At 41.1% G+C, this 21,684-nt stretch overlaps 1 protein-coding gene and 1 long non-coding RNA gene across 2 annotated transcripts in view; one reads left to right on the forward strand and one right to left on the reverse strand.

Moving 5' to 3' along the window:
* Nucleotides 1-336: 336 nt before the first annotated feature.
* On the reverse strand, nucleotides 337-8,767 carry LOC134459887 (uncharacterized). The gene is made up of 6 exons (XR_010036893.1): nucleotides 8,675-8,767; nucleotides 6,877-6,959; nucleotides 5,769-6,065; nucleotides 5,616-5,666; nucleotides 732-1,775; nucleotides 337-470 (listed from the first exon to the last, which is right to left on the reverse strand). It is a non-coding gene; the product is annotated as an uncharacterized LOC134459887 (long non-coding RNA).
* Nucleotides 8,768-14,533: 5,766 nt separating this feature from the next.
* Nucleotides 14,534-21,684, forward strand: part of LOC134443253 (laminin subunit alpha-3-like) — a 51,854-nt gene continuing 44,703 nt past the window's right edge. The window contains exon 1 of the mRNA XM_063193132.1: nucleotides 14,534-14,758. Within this exon, the coding sequence (XP_063049202.1) occupies nucleotides 14,546-14,758 (213 nt within the window). The 5' untranslated portion in view covers nucleotides 14,534-14,545. The remainder of the gene's footprint in view (nucleotides 14,759-21,684) is intronic.

Genomic DNA, 21,684 nt, shown 5'->3' on the forward strand with positions numbered 1-21,684 from the left:
TCCACTATCCTGTCATGTACAAAAAATAATAAAGACTTATAAAGCCCCCAAAATACTTTACGAAAACATTGCTACAATGGTGCAGCAATGTCAAAGTGAGAAATGTTAAATTATAAGAACAAGGGAGGGAAAGACTACTTGTGCTGATTGGCAGATTAGCTATTGACTGCAAAATTCAAGAGGCTCTTTAATCTGATTAATCTAACCGGCAAACCAGTGGAGTGAAACTCCGGTGTGTGTGTGTGTGTGTGTGTGTGTGTGTGTGTGTGTGTGTGTGTGTGTGTGTGTGTGTGTGTGTGTGTGTGTGTGTGTGTGTGCGTGTTTGTGTGTGTGTGTGTGTGTGTGTGTAACGGAGCCCAACTAGCAGGGTTGGCGTGGAACGTTAGTAAACCTCCCTCATGTCTGCTTTTACAAGTAGGCTACCAGGAAGTCATGCGCCCTCATGCAGTGCAATGAACACAAAACATTGGCTGTTGTAAAATAAAGTGTAGTGGAAAGTGCGCACATCCAGCAAAAAAGCATCAGCAGGTGCCAGATCAAAAAACTGTCACATGTAGGAGCGGGAAAGGATCTGCACACTGCTTGCAAAAGACTTAATTTATTGGGAGCAACGTTTCGATCATAGATCTTCTTCAGGCAATCAGATGCCTGAAGAAGATCTATGATCGAAACGTTGCTCCCAATAAATTAAGTCTTTTGCAAGCAGTGTGCAGATCCTTTCCCGCTCCTACATGTTGTAAAATAAACAAATGCTCTGTCAGTAAATGATTGAAATGGTGAAAGTGAAAGTAAACAGCTTTTCCAAAGGATCCCCATTATGTGAATTTCTGGCATGGAAAATTACCTGTGAATAGATACTTTCCATTTCAAACGTAAAAGCAAAAAATAAAAAACAAAACAAAAAAAATCACACGAACATGCTATGCTGGATAGCCAAAAGGCAAAAAAAAGAGTTTGTGTGTGTGTGTGTGTGTGTCATTGGGGATTATTGTGGTATTACACACTAATAGAAAAGAATTACAGTACAACAGTAATATTGCAGATGTGTGTGTGTGTGTGTGTGTGTATGTGTGTGTGTGTGTGTGTGTGTGTGTGTGTGTGTGTGTGTGTGTGTGTGTGTGTGTGTGTGTGTCATTAGTCCCATGTGGTCATGTGGTCAAGTCATGGGCAACAGTGATGGGAAACCTGAACTCAGAAGCTACATGTATTTACAATCCAGTGCCACATATCCCAAATGACCAGGTTTTACCTGCCCATTCAACCAGGTGATTACAGTACCCTAATCCATAAGCAGGGCCGCCGCTAGACATAGGCTGACAAGGTGGTCGCCTAGGGCACCAAATGTCTTGGGGGTGCCAGGAATACCAAAACTCCCACAAAATTAGAACCTCAAGGGAAATAAGACATTAGACTTTAAACTAACAATGAATGTTCATGGTCACTCAGTACATTAGGTACTAGATCAGATGTGCTCGATCAGATGTACAATGCTATGTTTACAGATGCCAATTTCTAAATGCACATGAAAGGAAACGGGAAAAGGGAATGCTTGCCTAGGGCACCAAATTGACTAAAACCGGCCCTGTCCATAAGGTTGCCAAAATTGGGACACGGGCGGAATTAGGCGACTTGACCATAGACATTGTGTGAGGGTTCATCTGTGGGGACTCTACTGCCCTGATCCCGTGATCTTCTTCTCCTGATGAGGAATACAGCAAGACCCACAGCAAGGATGAAGATCACTAGACTGCTGATCCCCACCGCTGGAGCGACATCTGAAACATATGGAAATCATACATACTATGGTGACTGCTGTAGTCCCTTACGAATATAGACCATGGTTTTACTATGAGAACTGAACCATGGTTTTTAGTTACCCATAGTTTTTGGTCACGGTTTTTTGAGCACGGTTTGTGACTGTTTGACCATTGATTGACTAGTTCGATCATGGTTCAACTATGATTCTGAACTATGACTATGATTTGCCCATGGTTTATCTATGGATTTAACCACGGTTTAACTATGGATCTAACCATGGTTTAACTATGGATTTACCTTCGTTTAACTATGCAAAAATGAACCATGGTTTTACTCTGACAACAAACCATGGTTAATAGAAAAATTCATTACATTACAGTGCGCTAACACTTTTTTTTAAATCTGAAGCAATTTACAGGCTATTGGTTACAGTCCCTGGATCAATGTTAGTTGGTAACACTTCCAAATAAGGGGCCATAATTAACAGTAAAGTAGCTACAACCTAATACATAGGCCTAAGTAAGGGTTAATAATCATTAGGCCTACTTAATGCCACAACACCCATATTAATTGTTATTAATGCATATGTTGAACATTAGTAAGCAGTTACTTAACTATTAGATAACTATTACCTTGTGTTACAAGTTAATAGCATATTATTATTTAACTAATAAATAAGTAAGGGCACTGTTAATAGTTAAGTAGCTATCAGGTCATACTTAACTAAGGACCAAAATTAACACTTACTTAATACAAAAGTAAGGCATAACTAATGGTTAATTAATAGATAGATATAGGTGTTTGGGACCCTTATAATAGAGTTGGCTGAGCATACCTAATAGTTAAGTAATTAATCTACTGTGACATCTAGTTTTCTCTCGTTCGAAACATTGGCAACCGGAGCCATGATATAGCAAGGATTGGACGTACACTTCTCAATGATGGTGGGGTGATGAGATGTAATTTTTTCATATACCACTTATTAGTTTTAATGGTAAAAACCCTACAATAAATGCAGAACATTATGAAGAGTAATAGTTTTGAAGCGAAACTAAACCATTCCTTTGTGATAATTAAGTTAATATTTGATAATATTAGCTCCAAGAAGTGCAGTGCATGATGGGTACGCAATCTACAGACAACAATATTCACCACCACCATGAGAACCTTGATCCACTGCTGTTTGCCTACAAGCCCAAACAAGGTGTAGATGACGCTACTTTACATCTACTGGATACCATCACAAAGCACCTGGACTCCTAGAACTCCTTGGTCAGGATATTATTCATGGACTTCTCGTCAGCATTTAATACTGTTAACATCAACACACTCCTGCATCGCCTTCAGCAGCTCCAGGTCAACCCAGCACTGACACTTTGGATCAAGGAGTTTTTAAAGGACAGACCCCAGCATGTAAAGGTCTAGGGTGTAACATCCTCCAACATCATCCTTAACACTGAAGTCCCGCAGGGTTGTGTCTTGTCTCCCATCTTGATCTCAATATACACCAATGAGGTTACATGTAGCACCAGTGGATTAAAGCAATTTAAATATGCAGATGATCTGGCCTTGGTGGCTAAACTGACAGATCTAAGCACCCTGTCCAAATACACCCAATATGTCGCAGAAATGGCCCTGTAGTTCAAAGAAAGCTCACTGCAGTTGAACATCAGCAAAACTAAAGAACTGTGTTGCCATAGCAGGAGGGCACCTGACACCCTACACCCTCTTTCCACACCTTTGACCCTGGAAGGACAAATAGTTGAACAGGTGGAGAAGTTCAAATACCTTGGCACAGAGATTGACCAATGTCTGTCCTTTAGCCAGCATGCAGATGGGGTTTACAAGAAGATCACGTACAAGGCACGGATCAACAATGCATGTGTCTCCTGAGGAAACTAAACACCTTCAATGTCAGTAAAGACATGTTGACAACTGCCTACCAATCTCTGGTGGAATCCATCATCACCAGCAACATTACATCCTGGTACGGCTTCCTCACCAACACAAGCAAAGGCAGACTTAATAGGATAACTAAACAAGTAAGCAAGCTAACAGGAATACATCAGAAAGCACTGGAGGATCTGTATATCCAGGCAGTGGTAAGGAAGACAAATTCCATCCTCCTAGATCACTCCCACCCACTCCATCCTTGTTTTGAACTGCTTCCTCCTGGCAGAAGGTTCAGAGTGCCTTTGGCCAGGAGAGCTATCTACAAAAAATCGTTCATCCCATAGCTATACACACTGAGAACACTCAGTCCTGAAAGAACTCACACACACACACACACACACACACACACACACACACACACACACACACACACACACACACACACACACACACACACACACACACACACACACACACACACACACACACACACACACACACACACACACACACACACACACACACACACACACACACACACACCTTCAGTCAAGACAATTTTCTACTATGGAAACATATTAGACAATAAAGCTTTTTGAATCTTTGAATCTTTAGTAAAACCATGGTTACTGCATTACAACCATGGTCGATTTTCATAAGGGTAGAGTAATCATACCATGGTAGAACCATGTTACTACATAAAAATCATAGTAATACCATAGTAAGCCATAGTACAATTATGGTAGGTTCAGAGTACGTAGAGTAATCATGACATACCATGGTAGAACCATGATAATTAGTAATACCATAATAAACCACTGGTCCATTTTCGTAAGGGGTAGTAGTAGTAATTGCCTAGTAGTAGTAGTATATCAGATAGGCGACCCAATATAAACCAACCAAGATATTTGATCAGGTGTGCAGTCTGACCCCATGAAAGGCAATTGCAAGTTTAAAGGATGTACACAACATGGTCTTTTCTGGGCTTTGGTTTATTTAGTTTAGTTGTAACATCAAGAGCAGCCGGTGTTGGGGGACACTGCAAAACATTTAGCCCAAACTTGAAAAAAGCATCATGGCAATCATGGATCAACTCGGATTCTTCCTTTAAATTTTTTTTATCAATCAGGTTGAATGAGGTAGACAAAGAACGAATCAGGTTGAAAACCTTTACAAATAAAGAAAAAAGGACAACGTATATACTACTAAATTCCCTAATATCAATGAAATGAGTAGACTAAGAAATAGAGCTAGGCCTACATCTCAGCTAAATGAATCTTAAGATCTCCAAGCATTGAAATCAACATCACAATTATTCCTTCAAGCAACATGTGTTTTAAATTCCTTTCTACATGAAATGAAATAAAACATAAATTCACTCACCAGTGGACTCCCGAACTGCTTACATTTCAAATAAACCCCTTCACTAACTTCCAAGCATCACACACGGGTATGCTCCTTCAAAGTGACCAGAATGACACAATGCAAAAATGTTTTTGGCAAAAATCCTGCACTTATAAACTACTTCTTGTTCCCATTGCTTAACAGGTGTCAACATAAAAGTGTTATAGAGTATCATCAAGTTTTGGGGGCACTGTGGCGCAGCGTGTCAAGCCCCCCACATACGGGCTTACATTGCCCATGGGGACCCTGGTTCGAATCCGGTCAGGGTCATTTCCCAGCCCTGCCCAATCTCTCTCTCCCAATTGTTTCCTGCCTACTCTCACACTGTCATGTAATAATAAAGGCCAAAAAGCTCCAATATATATGACTGAAGAGTACCATAAGTTTCAGCAGTTTTTTTTCAAAGGATTTAGCCTGGATTCAGCAGTACAGAAGTTGTCTTAAAACAAGTCTAGTCTAAGTTGTAGTTCTAAATTCCAGCTCAAACGTATTATCTGATTCACAATTATCCCATTACAGTTGTAATTGTACTCTTCAGAGAAGAAATGAATACAGTTTACCTTTGTGAGATTCAGGAGGAAGTGGGGCAACTGGTAGTTGTGTAGGAATCGCTGTCATGATGAAAAAAAGGTGTAGAATTTTACTGGCTTAAAAAATACTTTAAACCAAATAATAAATTGATTGTTATTCTGTTCCTATGCTGTTTGCTGTACCTTGATGTAGCATCAGTTGGAAGGTTGTGTCTTCATGTCCACAGACAGTCATCAAAAAGAATGTATAGATTCCTGGTTGAGGATCCTGGATCTCATCTGTTATATTTGTGAGGAGGGTTCCACATGGGTACTTCTCATGCTGGCTTTGGGAGCAGCTCACACCTGTGCCATTGATGTAGAAATGCTGAAAGCCACAGGTACTCATGGGATCATCTACTCCAGTGTAATCCACGATGCAGTTCACATGAACTTGATGGCCAACAGTTCCATTAACATCTCCACATTCCACCTTTATGCCTGAAAGAAACGAGACAGTACAGTATGTTAATGCTTAAAGTTATACCCTGATGGTCTTTTTGATTGTGAGTATCAATCAGTAAGACATGTATTCCCCCATTGAACCGTACATTGCTGGGTGTTATGCATATCATTTGAAAAAAGTGGATTCTATTGCCTACCATATAGTTTTTCAACTATTGTTTTCAAAGTTGGATGTAACATTCACAAATGTTACCTTTTTCATGAATACTTACCACCACCAAATTCTAAGTATTCACCATGACTGAGAAAATTGCACTTTTCATACATGAAACCTTTTCCCTTGGATCTTCTCCATGGTCCGCCATTTTGAATTTCCAGAAATATACATTTTTAGCTGGAAACCCCTATTTTACTTTGATCATACTAGTAAATATTAGTTCATTATTTAGTAAATATTCCTGAAAAGATCAAATTTGGCAGTAGACAGTCAAATTTCAACGAGCAACATAGTTGCAATACCTACTCTGGCCACATCCTTTAAAAATAATAAACTTAAATTATCAAGGACAGAAAAACTTAAGAATCTCACGATATTTAGATATTTAACAGTGGGATAAACAGCAACTATACATGTGGTGGTATGCACACACACACACACACACACACACACACACACACACACACACACACACACACACACACACACACACACACACACACACACACACACACACACACACACACACACACACACACACACACACACACACACACACACACACACACACACACACACACACACACACACACACTGTAGAGTAATGGTTATACAATTGCATAGGCCTACCTGTACTGCAGTAGACAGAGGCTGGCAAAAGCACCACCAACAGGATCCAACCCAGCAGTGCTGCCCAATTTCCCATCAGGCCCCTGTTGAAGAATAATTAAGCATGAGTTAGGCCTACTACACTGTCTGTTCGGAGAGGAAAGGCTGAGTTACTCTACTGTCTGAAAAGTAGAGGCTGGAGCACGTTGGAGCTTAGTTTTCAGGTTTTTATTATGTGCAAAACCATTGACTTAAGTTTCGTTATTACAACAGTTTCTTCAAGGTCACATAATAAAAACCTAAAAACTAGCTGCAGTGTGATCCAGCCTCTACTTTTCAGTGTTGAATGTCCCACTGTGATGCACCTGCAAGCTGAGGGATGATGAATAGCAGGGCTGAACTGGCCATCTGGCATACAGGACATTTTGCCGGTGGGCCGACCGACAGTCATCAAGGGTCGATGCTTTTGTTTTTTGTTCCGTCTGCTCACTGGGATAAAATACAGTTGATAGAGCCCATCATAATTGTAGTATGGGAGTGGAGGTGAGGAGCTGGACTGTGCCAAAAATGCCCCGGTCGGTTTGTGGTCCCAGTGCAGCCCTGATGCATAGAGTCCCAATTCTAACGTCACTGTATTGTCTGACTGTTCATACTGCAGCACAGTTGGAGCTGCTACCATTGATGTTATATCACAACTGGCCTTGATCTAATCATATCACAACTGGCTGGCACAGAATAGTTACAAAGGTGCGCACAAGTTATCAGGGCGTGTGTCAGCATTGTACTGCAGTTATTGTGTTGAAACATCCTCCCTCTGCATATCAAGAGGGATGAACCACACACTTTATTGTGATATCCTGACCGGCTCTTTTTTTAGATAAGTATGTTGTATGATTTATTTGAAAATAAATCATGTTTTTGCCTTTATTCAAGAACTGAGATTGTCACTCAATCAATCAATCAATCAATCAACCAGTCAAACAAACAAACAATCAAACAAACAATCAATCGATCAGTCAACTCCATGCCACACAGGGCGAGTTTTTCTTCACTCCAGTGTACTCCATGCCACGCAAAGGTTTTCTGATTTTTCTGATCTTCTGTCTTTGAATGATTACGTTTTGATACCCGGCTTAAACTCTACAAACTTTTATTTTTGACCAAACTATTAAAACAAAGTGAGCCGCATTTTTGTATGAATTCTGCTATACAAGTTAAGTTTTTATAGCCTAATTATCTACTGTATAATATCTAACAGCCCAGGTACCCATACAGAGCCAAACCCACAAGAAATGTTATCCTTTGACCTATAAACCCCTTTAGAGTTTGTAAACAGGTATGACGTAATCTGCCAGCATGCGCACCGCTGCCTCAAAATTGTCCATGCTCCGTTCACTTGTACAGAGACTCTACAGGTGTTTTTTCCGAAATAAGATAACGGATGCTCGCGCTAACCTCAGATATGCAGTGGGCACCACGGACACGGTTATTCCTGGCCATGTCATCAGTCCAGTCAGTAGTTTAATGTCTTGTAACAACAAACATCTCCTATGCTTCTGGAACAGCCCCTTCCCTCTCAAAATACAGTAGCATAACAAGTGTACTTTTATAAGTGGCAGTAGTAGTAGCAGCAGCAGCGTAGAAGTACAGTAGTAGTATAGTTGTAGTAGTATCAGATAACCAATCCAACTCACAAGACATTTGATCAGCTGCACAGTCTGAATCCAGATAACCCAGTGAAAGGCAATCCCACTCCAGTTTAAAGCATGTTAACATTGATTTAACAGGTGTCCAGATTGATAGGTCTACTGCCACTCACCTTACACAAATGTGCTGCCGTCACATTTCCAATGGAGAGCTGATACTTTAAACAGTCCCTTTAATAATCCAGAGCTGCATGCACCCGCGGCAAAGGCTCAGGGACTTCTGAGTGAGTGAGTTTAGAGAGTGATAGCCTACTTACTTACTACTTTCACTTTCAACTTGACAGGGAATGTTTGTGTAAATGCCTTGGCAGAAAGGGGGGTTGGGTAGAGAGGGCGCCCTCTTGTGACTTTATCTTTTACCCAAAAAAAAAAAAAAACTGAATAGTTTAGAGCAGCAGTGTTAGTGCGTAAGTTAGACTTTGTCCATATATAGGGCAATTGGATCTGCAGCACATTCATATACAGAACAATATACAGAGCTCCATTTACTGGAGTGGTTTTCCGCATTGTCCTTTGCGTGGAATGGGGTGTCTGTCTTGTAATGTCTCTGAATGTGTAGCTGTATGTCTTTTAAAAATGGTGAAACTGAAGACAAGTTTCCACACCTGTGGACAATAAAGAATCAAATCAAATCAAATGAAATAAAAAATGAAACATAGAAGGCAAGATAAGCAGTAATGGTGTTCAGATGGCAGGAGCTTGAAAGAGTTGTATTAAAATAAACGAATTACACTGCACTCAAGATTAAAAGGTGCAAAACAAAAATTGAAAGAAAAATGTCCGCACACTTAAATCCTTTTTTTAATGGCCAAGCTTTCGGCTTAGTGACCTTCCTCAGGACTCGGTGAGGATTCCCAGTGCCCTGAAGAAGGCTCTGCACCATCATGCTTTTAACCGTAAGCTCTTCATCCATCTTCAAGAGTCAAGATTCAAGATTATTTTCATTTGTCTCGCAGGAAATTTGTCTTGGACAATCACAAAGCAGCTGTAACGTGCAACATATAGCACAAAAACAAAACAAAAAACACAGAACAAAGAAAAAGACTCAATAAATATTCAAAGTGCAGTGCTGAAGTGCATAATAGGTCTTCCACGTGGATATGTTATCAGAGCTCGGTGAAGCACATCAGGAAGCCTCTTCATCTTTTAAAAAAATACTTTTTATTCATGGTATTTTTGTTACAATTAGAACATTGAGGAAAACAAGGGACAAAGCAAAGTAAAGGAAAACAAAAACAAGAACAAAAAAAGAAAGAAAAAAGATGCTTCAGGTCATTGAATAAATGCACATCACAATCAGTACATGTCTGATTAACCTATGTTGTTGGTTCTGTCATTCATATAAATGGACCATTTTCCCCAATTTCTTTCCCCCCCAATTTCTTTTTGGAGTCGTAAGGAGTAGGTCATCTTCTCAAGGAGATGTAAATGTTTTACTATGCAAATGTGGCCGTAGGTGTTTGGAAGTCTCTTCATCTTGATAGGAAAACAGTGCGGCCAAGAAATACAGTGACTGAGCCCTTTGGCCTGATTCACAGAGAGGAAACGAATGCATTGATGGGTTTGAACACAATGTTCGAACAAATGACGAAAACCAGGAAATGATTAATGTGTACTGTATGTGATGGTAGCCTGGGGCCAATGCTGGGAAGAGAAAACGTTGGCCTGATTCACAGAGGAGAGAGGACCTCGATGATGTATTAAGAAACTGAAATTAACCCCACCACCTTTCACAGTCTGCTCAAAGCGGTCTATAAAGAGGTGATTCATGCATTTGTCTTTTCTCCTTTCTTTGAGAATTACACCTTTGTTTTTCCTTTATCACATTGTCCCTGCCGGGCTACCAATTCAGTTCCTGGGTTTCACCACTGATTCACACGTTATGTTCAAACCTGTCATACATCCGTTATGCTGGGAAGAGAAAACATTGATCTGATTCACAGAGGAGAGAGGACCTTGATGATGTATTAAGAACACCTGCAAAGCAGTCATGCAACCGTTTCTCTCCTCTCCTTCATTGAGAATCACACCTCTTCATAGTGTTGGTGCCGGGCTACCACCATGTAGGCCAATCAAATTGTTTCTGGATTTCATCACTGGTTCACACATTATGTTCAAACCTGTCACAGTACATCTGTTCATGCAAGGTGATCAAGGTGATCTTGGGTGTGTGAACACACATTCCATTAATTTTCTAGTCAAACAGGGTAACAGGACCTGGCAACTTCCTTGATTCCCGTACGACTCCTGATGAAACTGTTGCTATAGGGAAATAAATGATTCACAGGAGGTCTGCAATGGCATTCCAAATGGCCACACAGGCACTTGAAAATAAACACTATACATTTTTGGTTACTTGTTCTTTCAAACTCTTTATAACAAACTATTTTTTAAAGACCTCTGTGCAATGTTTTGTCTTTTGTTTTTGTTTTGATTTTGCTATATTATGTTGCAGCAGACACTGCTGTATGTCCAATGAGTCACATTAGGGATGAATTGAATGTAAACTGCGTTCCAACCTTTGGCATTGACCATATGAACCACAGTGAACCACAAGAGACAAGATCAAATGGGATGAGAGCAATGTAAAATGGAATCTGTTAAACACATCAAAATTATTAAAATTCTTTACAAATCACACTGTTGTTGCGTCATCTTCATTCGTTATCATTTCTCATAATGTGCAGATCACTACATTTCAGATTTAGTGGCAACTTCGTAAGTACATACACCTGTAATGTTTATACCTTGTGTTTACTATTAATGACTTGATGTCGACACGGGAGCTTTGCATGGAATGGTTGCTTTATTGCTGATGATCATAGACTGCCTTCAGAAGAGCATAACCGTGAATACATATAGGCCTACATGAGCGTACTGACGTCACCAGTATGTGCCAGCACTTGCTGTCTGTTACATACCGCCATTCTGACATTGACTTTTTATCGCAGGAACCATTTTTCCAGCTTCCAGGAACTGTTTTCAGACCCGACCTGTAAGGGCATTTGGACTGTGACAAAATTAGACACTAAATTATACACTAATCCTGTAATTGCGCTGTCACTCTCTCCACTTCCGCTCATGTAGCAACATTGTTGCAAATGTAAACTGAGTTAGAATGTTGTTCACGCACCTGTAAGTACTTGCAACAATGTTCAAATGGCTTGGAATGACAATTAAATACCGTCTGAATGGCGGTATGTCTGAATGGCGGTTGCCCCCCCTTGCTGTCAGAGTAAGGGTCAGAATATTACAACACCCACATGCACGGACACTATCATACAGCACACATATGTACACAAATAAACACACGTCCACACCCCTACCCATCCTGTCCAAAAATAGGCCCAAATTGTCCTTATATGACAAAATGTAAATCGTATGGTTCAATATGCTAGTGCAGGTAGTGATATTATTTTCCTTGTTCATGATCATGATGTCGCCTGCTTATCTTCCTGTCTACATTTTGTGTTTGCTGTGTATGTTATTGTGTAGCCTGGTTCTCACGCAGATGGATGTTTTCGAAGATGCACGAAGCACGAAGGGTCTGTGCGTGAGAGCCAGGCTAGTAATTGTGCTCCAGTCGCCATATCTAGGGACAATAAAGTCGAAAGGCATGACTATACCAAGCGTGACATGAGTGAGTCCAGCGACGGAAGAAATTGACTATTGAGTTGCACGACAAAAGCAATTCGAGCAACAGTTTGTAGTTGAACTCCAGGCAATATTATGCAAATGAGCTATGATGTGGTTCGGCGACAGCCGCCACAGCCAATGGGAATGTTGGAATGCTTGCATTCTGCTTTTAACGGACATACTCTGTCGCTTCTATTGCTCGCATTGCTCTCGCTACTTAACGGCTAGTGATTCTCTGTTGCTTGATCTTGTCCTGGCCGGTGTATCCGCCCGGTATACTAACAGATTAACACTGCCTGCTCTGGGCTAGCCTGACCTGGTCTGCCTTCTGTAAAGTCCCAATCAATTTACATTTCCTACACAGACGCGCCCACGTACACACACACACACACACACACACACACACACACACACACACACACACACACACACACACACACACACACACACACACACACACACACACACACACCCAGGCATGCACAAACACACACACACACACCGCCTCTTACCTGTGTGGTGGTAGACACATCAAAGGACACTCCTGTAGCCACCTTAACCTTGACCTTGAGGTTAAAAGGGAACGAGGTCATCCAGAGGTCAGGGGGTCATCTAGGGGTCAGGGGGTCACTATCTACCCAACCCAGTGGTTCCCAAACTGGAGGTCGGGACCCCTAGGGGGGTCGTGCAGGTACTGAAGGGGGGTCGCAGACAAAAGGGACATTGCATAAAATTGGGAAACCCATAGGATAACAGCTAACATCTACAGTAATAGATGCATTTGCTGTCCTGTGGATTTCTGGCAATATTAGCAGACAAATTAATGGAAAATCTAGTGTTCCGTTTTTTCATCAAATATAAGGAAGGTCCTTTTATATGTATATGCCACATGCACCGACGCGTTTCTTTTTCAATGCACTTTTTTTTAACGGATACCCACAGAGAGAAAGAGAGAGAGAGAGAGAGAGAGAGAGAGAGAGAGAGAGAGAGAGAGAGAGAGAGAGAGAGAGAGAGAGAGAGAGAGAGAGAGAGAAGGATTAATAAGTGTAACCCTGCCATTAAAACATTGCATAAAACAACTATAACTGGTGTGAGTGCATGTCATCATCACTTTTAATATTTTCGTGTGCATCAACTCTATTTGTCACTATGTTGGTTGGTCAGTTAGTCTGCTGGCTGTCAGAAAACCAGAATGTTTTTGGAGTGTTTGCATATGTTGGTCTATTGCCCTTGTTTCAAGACAAAAAATAAGCCATAAACAATATCCAGGGTATGTATTTATTTTTACACGTGAGCTGTAGACAGACATACTGATAAGGCTGGGTGTTGTTCTCTTAGGAATGTGTGTGTGTGTGTGTGTGTGTGTGTGTGTGTGTGTGTGTGTGTGTGTGTGTGTGTGTGTGTGTGTGTGTGTGTGTGTGTGTGTGTGTGTGTGTGTGTGAGTGAGAGAGAGGCCCTTCACACTCCCTCCATTGCTATTAAGATAGCGAACACAAGTGAGAGCAAACACACACACACACACACACACACACACACACAGGTACCAGTACTACCACACCCCGGGAAGCCGACAGGGGAGGACAAAGGGGTCGGTTGTCCCGGGGCTAGAGAGACCCCAGAATCTGATCGTCATTACATTCTCTGTATTGAGAAGGGGGGCCCTTTCAGACGACTTTGTCCCGGACCTGGCTAACGCTGTCTGCGGCCAGGGCCACACCTGCAACCTTTGCCCCTTTATCCCGCCGTAGACTCACACACACGTGCCATACACACCCTTTGAGTCAGACGCAGCTTCTTACAGTAGCACACCATACTTCACTCTGCTCTACTCACACCACCAGTCTTTAGAGAGCAGACCCTCTACAGTACTGTATTCTTAGTAGGCGCTAGTGGTGATAGTGGCCATCCTCTCATAATTATCATTTTTATCATTATAGTTGTCAGTCGTTCCACGGGAGACTGCTGATCGTCAGTGATTGTCAGGTTGGAGTCTGCAGTAGCTTGGTGAGTAGCAGTGGTTTGCAGTGCAGTTAGGTGCAACTATCTACAGTAATAGCTTAGTGTCGTGGTTAGGAGCAAATATATACAGTAGTAGTAGCCTAGTGTCTTGGTTAGTGCTGCATCCTCTGAGTAAATATGTTGACTACTACAGACTACAGATGTTAGTCCAATAAGGAAACGTTACTTGGATCTCTTATGCAGAGGCCGTTCAATGTGCAGTAGTGCATATTGGCTAACGTTAGCAGTTGTGTAGGCGGCAAATGCTTCTGGTGGATCAGAGGATACTAGTGTGTTAAGCTAAGGCTGAGTTAGCTTGTGTTAGCTAGCCTGTTAGCAGTGAGCTAATCATGCTAGCTGCTGTGCTGAGGATGTGGGTGTGGGTCGGGGTGCTTGGTCTTTGTCTGGGCCGACCGGGGAAGACCCCAGGGGGACACAGGGCTCTTCAGAGGAGACAGGTGGCGGGAAACAACAACAACAACAAGCACTGGGAGGACAACTTCCTGTCTCGGAAATACTGTGACCCTTCAGGCAACAACAGCTCTGCCGGGAATATCGTTCAGGTAAGGGTCAAAGTGGGGCCAAGGACCCCTGGGGCGCTAGTGGGGGGGGCATGGCAAATTGGCAGTAGGCCTAGAGCACACCCCGGTAACACAGAGAGAAAGGTATTTGAGGAACCCTTTCATTGTCACTGTGGAAGTCAACAACAGCTCTCCAGGTAATCCAGGTAAGGGTGTGACCAGGGAATAATTATGATTAGGGTGACCATCTCCCCAAAAAGCAAAAAGGAGGGCATCTTTTTGGACGGTGGTCCTCCCTCAGAAAGTTTTGTATTTGTTAGATGCAATTTCGTGCATTTTAATAAATTAAGCGCCTGGCTTGATGTTGTGCCACACGCTCTCGCTCTCTCTCTCTCTCTCTCTCTCTCTCTCTCTCTCTCTCTCGCTCTGTGTTTCTTATCTACTAATTTATCCAGCATTGGAATGGAATGACTCAGTGTGATAGACAGACAGTCACACCCTAAGTGCATGTTACCTGAGGTCCTGATTTGACCTGTAATCTGGCCAGCTCATGCATCAAGCTTGGAAGGCCGGCTATAGTTGAAGTCTCAAGTTTTTCTTTTGTTTCAGATATGTAATTCTCTTTTCTTTACTGGCCATATCAAGAGGTTTGCGTTTGTCTTCTTGACAAGGTGGAGTCAGTCTGATTGTAAGGCCTGGGACATGCTTGCAGTAGGATACGCTTACATTACATTTCATGCACAAATGCGTTGCCACTTGTATTTTATGTCAATTTTTCACATAGTAGCAGCACACCTAAACGCAAGACACATGCACACGATGCAGTATTGGCACAACCATTAAAAACAGTCTTGCTCCGAAACTCCACATTGAGGTCATGTAGTCCATGGGCCGGAGCAGAAGTTGGTATCACCTGGGGTGGCAAAGTCTATCAATGTTTTTTTGCCTGAGGGACATTATTTGGTATGATAGCCCTCTGGAAGTGGTAGCTTTCTTATAGGCTATTTTTACTCACTTTTATAATGACACCCAGTGCATTTCGCAATACAGGCCTATATATGGATGTAGGCGTATGCAAGTGTCTGTGATGATGGGATATATTTTTATTGATGTTACATCACATGTAGACACCTTAGGGATTTTAAAAATATACAATTTTGATGGATAATGTACTTTCCTATGAATTATATAGGTCAAAATATATCTGTCATACACTTTTTCAGCAATATAATGCAAGGTTAGATTGATGCAGGGTGGTGGAGGGTGGGTCAAATCCTAATACTTGCTATATCATATCTGTAGAGTGTGGGCTTTCAGGAAATATATGGGTTTGCTAGTTTAATATAAATTATACACCTAATAAGGCCAAAAACCCATAACTGTCTAATGGATTTCAATGGAAATCAACGCATTTCAATGTAATCCCAAACACATTACATAACTAAGGTATAGAGCAGTGTTTCTCAACAGGGGTGCCGGGGCACCCTGGGGTGCCTCGGGCCCCCTTCAGGGGTGCCGCGGAAAGTGGCTGATAAATAAAATTAATTATGTAATATATAATAATGCATATTTGTCTGAATTGATAAGTTAATGCTTGTCAGTGGAATCTTTCATCTGCCATTCATGCACAATAAAGTAAATATAGGTCGCCCCATGGTCAGCTGCAACTTCAAACGTACTAGGTTGTGTGTGACGTTTCCAAATGTGCTACTTTTCTAAGCTTGTGTGGTATCGGATGCGATGCCATGTTACGGCTTGTTGGTTTGGGGTGCCTTGAGATTTTTCATGAATTGAAAGGGTGCCTCGCCTTAAAAAAGGTTGAGAAACACTGGTATAGAGGAATGTAGGAAGTTGGGAGATGTCACAATGCACATTATATCACATCTGGAGTGTGTAGACCTCGGGAAATAAATGGATTGGATAGCTTAATAGAAATTACACAGTTATTTTATACCCACACCTCATGGCCGTCCATTAAAAATCAATGCATTTCAAAGTACGATGTACTTTACAGAACTTATGTACGGATAGAGGATGTTGGGAGACCCCAGGGGGATAGGTTGGATTGCAACTTTTGCTATATCATATCTGGAGAGTGTGCGCTTTCAGAAAATACATGGGTTTGATCGCCGAATATAAGGTATGCTGCTATTTTAGGCCTAGAACTCATAATTGTCCAATGGACTTGAATGAAAACCAATGCATTGCAATGTAATGCCAAGTATATTACAGAAATGTGTTGTAGAGGAATGTAGGAAATTGGGAGTTGTCCCAATGCATATTATATCACATCTAGAGTATGTAGACCTTTAGAAAGTATATGGACTAGATCAATGATTCTCGAACTTTAGGCCTGGGCCCACTGGTTGGCCCTTACTGTATTCCAAGTGGGACTTGAAATCATTTTCTAAAAATCAAATCATCAATCAATCAATCATTTGTTTGTAGTGTATGTTTTGTTTTATTTAATCAGTCAGTGATGAGCCCTGAAGAAGTATGAACATTTCAAGGGGACCCTGAGTTGGAATAGGTTGGGCACCCCTGGATTAGACAGTTTGATACACATTACAGAGTTATTTAGACCCAAACCTCATAGCCTTCCATTGAAAATCAAAGCATTTCCAGGTAATGCAAAGTGCATTACAGAACTAAGGTATAGCTCAATGTAAGTTGACAGATCTCTCAATGCACATTATACAGCTACTGTAGACCTTTGGAAAACAAATGGGCTTGATATGCATACAGTTATTTTAGACTCAAAACTCATCTAGCCATTGAAAATCAAATCAAACTAGGCTATTTTACAGAATGAAGGTAGGTCTAAAGTGTAACGGAGAAAACTAGAAGATGCGATTGCAATTGCACACACATCAGTTTCAAGAACAATACATTGAGATCCTGCATAACAGTATTTTCATTTTGTCTGGAACTAAACTAGACCATTACTTTTTCTGAAAATTTGTCTTTTTTAAACATACCGTACAATCTGACTTGCTGGGTATGTTGGGTGTGTTGACTGCTGTAGTGTCAAAGACAGATAAGACTAGGTACATCATGATACAGACAGAAATGGCATCAGGTGAGTCCTGTTTAATTTCATTTGTGTTGTGACTGAGATGTTGGAGAATGAGTAAGTACATGATGAACAATAACTATACTACAGACGTGTGAGAACACCAACCAGCGGGAATATAACTCCACAAACATGCTGGAGGGAAGAAGGAATCTCACAGGGATTTGATGATTCATCAAGGAAGAAAAGATATTCAAGGGAAACTAGTGCCTTGCATTGATTGTTGCCTCTGAGTCTAATAGAGTGAAGCACACAAAGCGAATTGAAATCATTGACTGCATGTGAAGTGTGTAGTGTGAAGTGGGGCGTAGAGCGGGTGGGGTCCTGATCTCTAAGGAAAAGGATACAAATGAACATCTGCCAGTTCAACACAATTTCCTCACTTACTATTTTGGAAATTAATCTCCTTTTCAGTTTTATTTCACAAAGGATGGCCAATCATGCACATTGATACTGTTCAAATGGCGGCATGTCTGGGTAACACACAGCATGACCTGACACTAAATCCAAACAGCAAAGCTGGAAAAAAGAACCTCCATGTAATCTTCCTGGATCTTGCTGATGTCTTTGGCGCCATGCCCCATGAGCTAAGTGATGTGCCCCCCATTTAAGAAAGTCCCCATTTGAACAGTAACTGGAAAGAGGATTTGCAGCTTACATCAAGATGTGGCTTAAAGTTTCAAGATGCCCATTACCAATCTCACAACTTGCAATGCAACAAGGCATGACTACAGATGACACTAAATTCAGACATACTGTATCGTGAGTCCAGAGATCAGTGGTGAGGGAAAAGGCATCACTTGTGGTTACTTAGTGCATGTGGAGACCTGCAATGGGAATGAGGCAGCATCAGCTCCCAAGAAGGCTGGAGATATTGGTGTATCCTTCAGTTTCCTATTCATACAGCCATTTCCTTTGGAGATTGCCTCCACATGCCCTCATACAACCAGCTTATTATTTAGTTCATTGTACCATGGAAAGGTACATCGCAGCCGGGAAATTGAAGTCTGCATTGAAGATGTTAGATGCAGAAGGTTTGTGGCAATATACATCACCAAAACGTCTGAGGGATGTGGGAAGCAAGGGTCTCACAGCCACCAAAAGCACAGGTATGATCACCCTGTCACTTCCCAGTAAGGGTTTACAGTATGAAGTTCAAAGACACCCCCAAAAGCCAGAGGAACTGAGGCAGAGGCCCTTAGTGTCATGTGTTCTAAGATCAACTCATTACTCAGAAATTGAAACTGTTCATGAAACTTACCCCTTATCATTCTTCAATTTGTTGCGCCAGCAACCAGCAATCACCAATTATGCTGATTGAATGGGGAAAAAGCAACAGGACCCAACAAATGGCAAACAGCTCCTAAATTCAACTTCATCATTTATCATTCACCATGTTTTCTATACAGCTATAGCGCAAACACTGAATCTCTTCATGACTGGGTTTTTGGAAGACTAGATGTAATAGCCCAACCTGGCTGATTATGATACTAGTGATGGAGATTTTGAAAATTATAATTCACACACATTATAATTTGTTAAAACAACATACCATAGGTGCAATTGTCATGTTATGTGTGAAGGATTCTGAATGCACTATTTGCATTCTTTTCATTGAACAGTTAGTGTCATTAAATTCTCATTTCTGTGAGTGAGCTGACAATTGTAATATTCTTCTTTTGCAAATGCCATTCTGAGAGTTATGTATCCTCTTGACCTCTTTCCTTGTCCTAATTAATCTTGTTTTCATACACTTGAGTGAAGTAAGCGTGATCAAGTTTGTATCGACAGCACTCTGGCCCATTTTAGGACATCTTAGCATGCATCTCCAGCACATGCCTACCATCACTTTAATTTATTAGAAATATAGGCAACAAAGATTATTTAACATAATGTGTGTAGGCTTTCTAAAGATCCACTGGATGTGACATTTGTGTTGTGATATCTCCCAACTTCCTACATTCCTCTACCTTAGTTCTACAATGTAATTGCAGAACTTGCATTTGCAATGCATTTCAATGGTCAGCATCTAAAGTAGGCCTACCTGAATTATGTGCATTTAGCAATCTAATCCATATATTTTCCAAAGGTTCATAATGTGCATTGAAACATCTCCCAACTTCCTCTATCCCTACATAAGCTCTGTAAAGTCCTAAAGATTTCATACTTTTAAATGCATTGATTTCTAATGGACGGCCATGAGTTGTGGGTCTAAAATAAGTGGGTTATTTGTAGTAAGCTATCCAATCCATATATTTACTTTGGTCTATACACTCCAGATGTGATATAATGTGCATTGTGACATCTCCCAACTTCCTACATTCCTCTATACCTTAGTTATGTAATGTGTTTGGGATTACATTGAAATGCATTGATTTCCATTGAAATCCATTGGACAGTTATAGGTTTTGGGCCTAAATAGGTGTATAATTTATATTAAACTAGCAAACCCATATATGTTTTGAATGCCCACACCCTACAGATATGATATAGCAATCATTGGGATTTGACCCACCCTCCTACAGGCTTCTGCATCAATGTAACCTTGCATTATATTACTGAAAAAGTGTACGACGGATACATTTTGACTTATATAATTCATAGGAAAGTACATTATCCATCAAACCTGTATATTTTTAAAATCCCTAAGGTGTCTACATGTGATGTAACATCAATAAAAACATATACCATCACCACAGACACTTGCTTACGCCTACATCCATATACAGGCATGTATTGCGAAATGCACTGGGTGTCATTATAAAAGTGAGTAAAAATATAAGAAAGCTACCACTTCCAGAGGGCTATCATACCAAATAATGTCCCTCAGGCATGGAGGATTACAAAAAACATTGATAGACTTTGCCACCCCAGGTGATACCAATATGTGAAAATTTGGCCTCTGGCTCATAACCTTTAATGTTAGAAGATGGTGGTGGTGGAAGATATATAGGGCAACTCCTGCCAATTTTAATGTGCTGTTGTATTGCTCACGCTACCCTTGACTTGTCAGTACCCGGTGACGCCGCATTTTTTGGCTCAGCCCTTGCCGGGATATGAGCTATTCTAATGGGGGCAACTTTTGTTTACATTTCAAATTTAAAAAAAAATGTATTTCCAAAAACATCCAAAAGGTTATGCAACATCAACAGACGGCCAGCAGACAGCCAGCAAACAGCGATAACTTTTGGGAAAATAGTAGTAGGCCTATGCTCATTTTTTTTAAGTGTAAACAAAAGTTGCCCCCATTAGAATAGCTCATATCTCGGCAAGGGCTGAGCCAAAAAATGCGGCGTCACCGGGTACTGACAAGTCAAGGGTAGCGTGAGCAATACAACAGCACATTGAAATTGGCAGGAGTTGCCCTTTAACCCTTTGAGGAGTAAAGATTTCCATATAGACGGTTTCATGGAACGTTTGCTTGTTGCTTGGTGACATGATATGGCCCGAAGTAAACTTCCGGTCTGCTAATGTTTTGGTAGGCTGCAATCTGTCGGCACTGCCAATATAATTACAAACGGTTTTAATATTGGTGAAAAAAAATGCTTTTTAAAAATGTTGTTCTGCGGTAGGGTGCAACTTCACTTCTGGTACCAATCCGCTGACAAACGTGACGCGGATAATTCATGTGTAGGCCTACATGATGCCCAGTCTGCACATCTTACCAAAGCAGACCTGCCAGTGCCACATTTCTTGGTTTAAAAAAAAACGGGACACATTGTCGTGCGAGCGTGAACCATTTATGATATGTGTTTATTTCAATGGGCTAATATGAATTTGTGCATTGTTTTTTTTTTTTAACGGGGACGTTATTTCACTTTCCTGGACAGACCATAACAAACCTAGCCTACAGTAGGCTAGAAACCTTGGGGTGTGGCGACATTACGAGACTGTT

The sequence above is a fragment of the Engraulis encrasicolus genome, chromosome 2 (assembly GCF_034702125.1).
Source record: "Engraulis encrasicolus isolate BLACKSEA-1 chromosome 2, IST_EnEncr_1.0, whole genome shotgun sequence".
In the NCBI taxonomy this organism is placed as follows: Eukaryota; Metazoa; Chordata; class Actinopteri; order Clupeiformes; family Engraulidae; genus Engraulis; species Engraulis encrasicolus.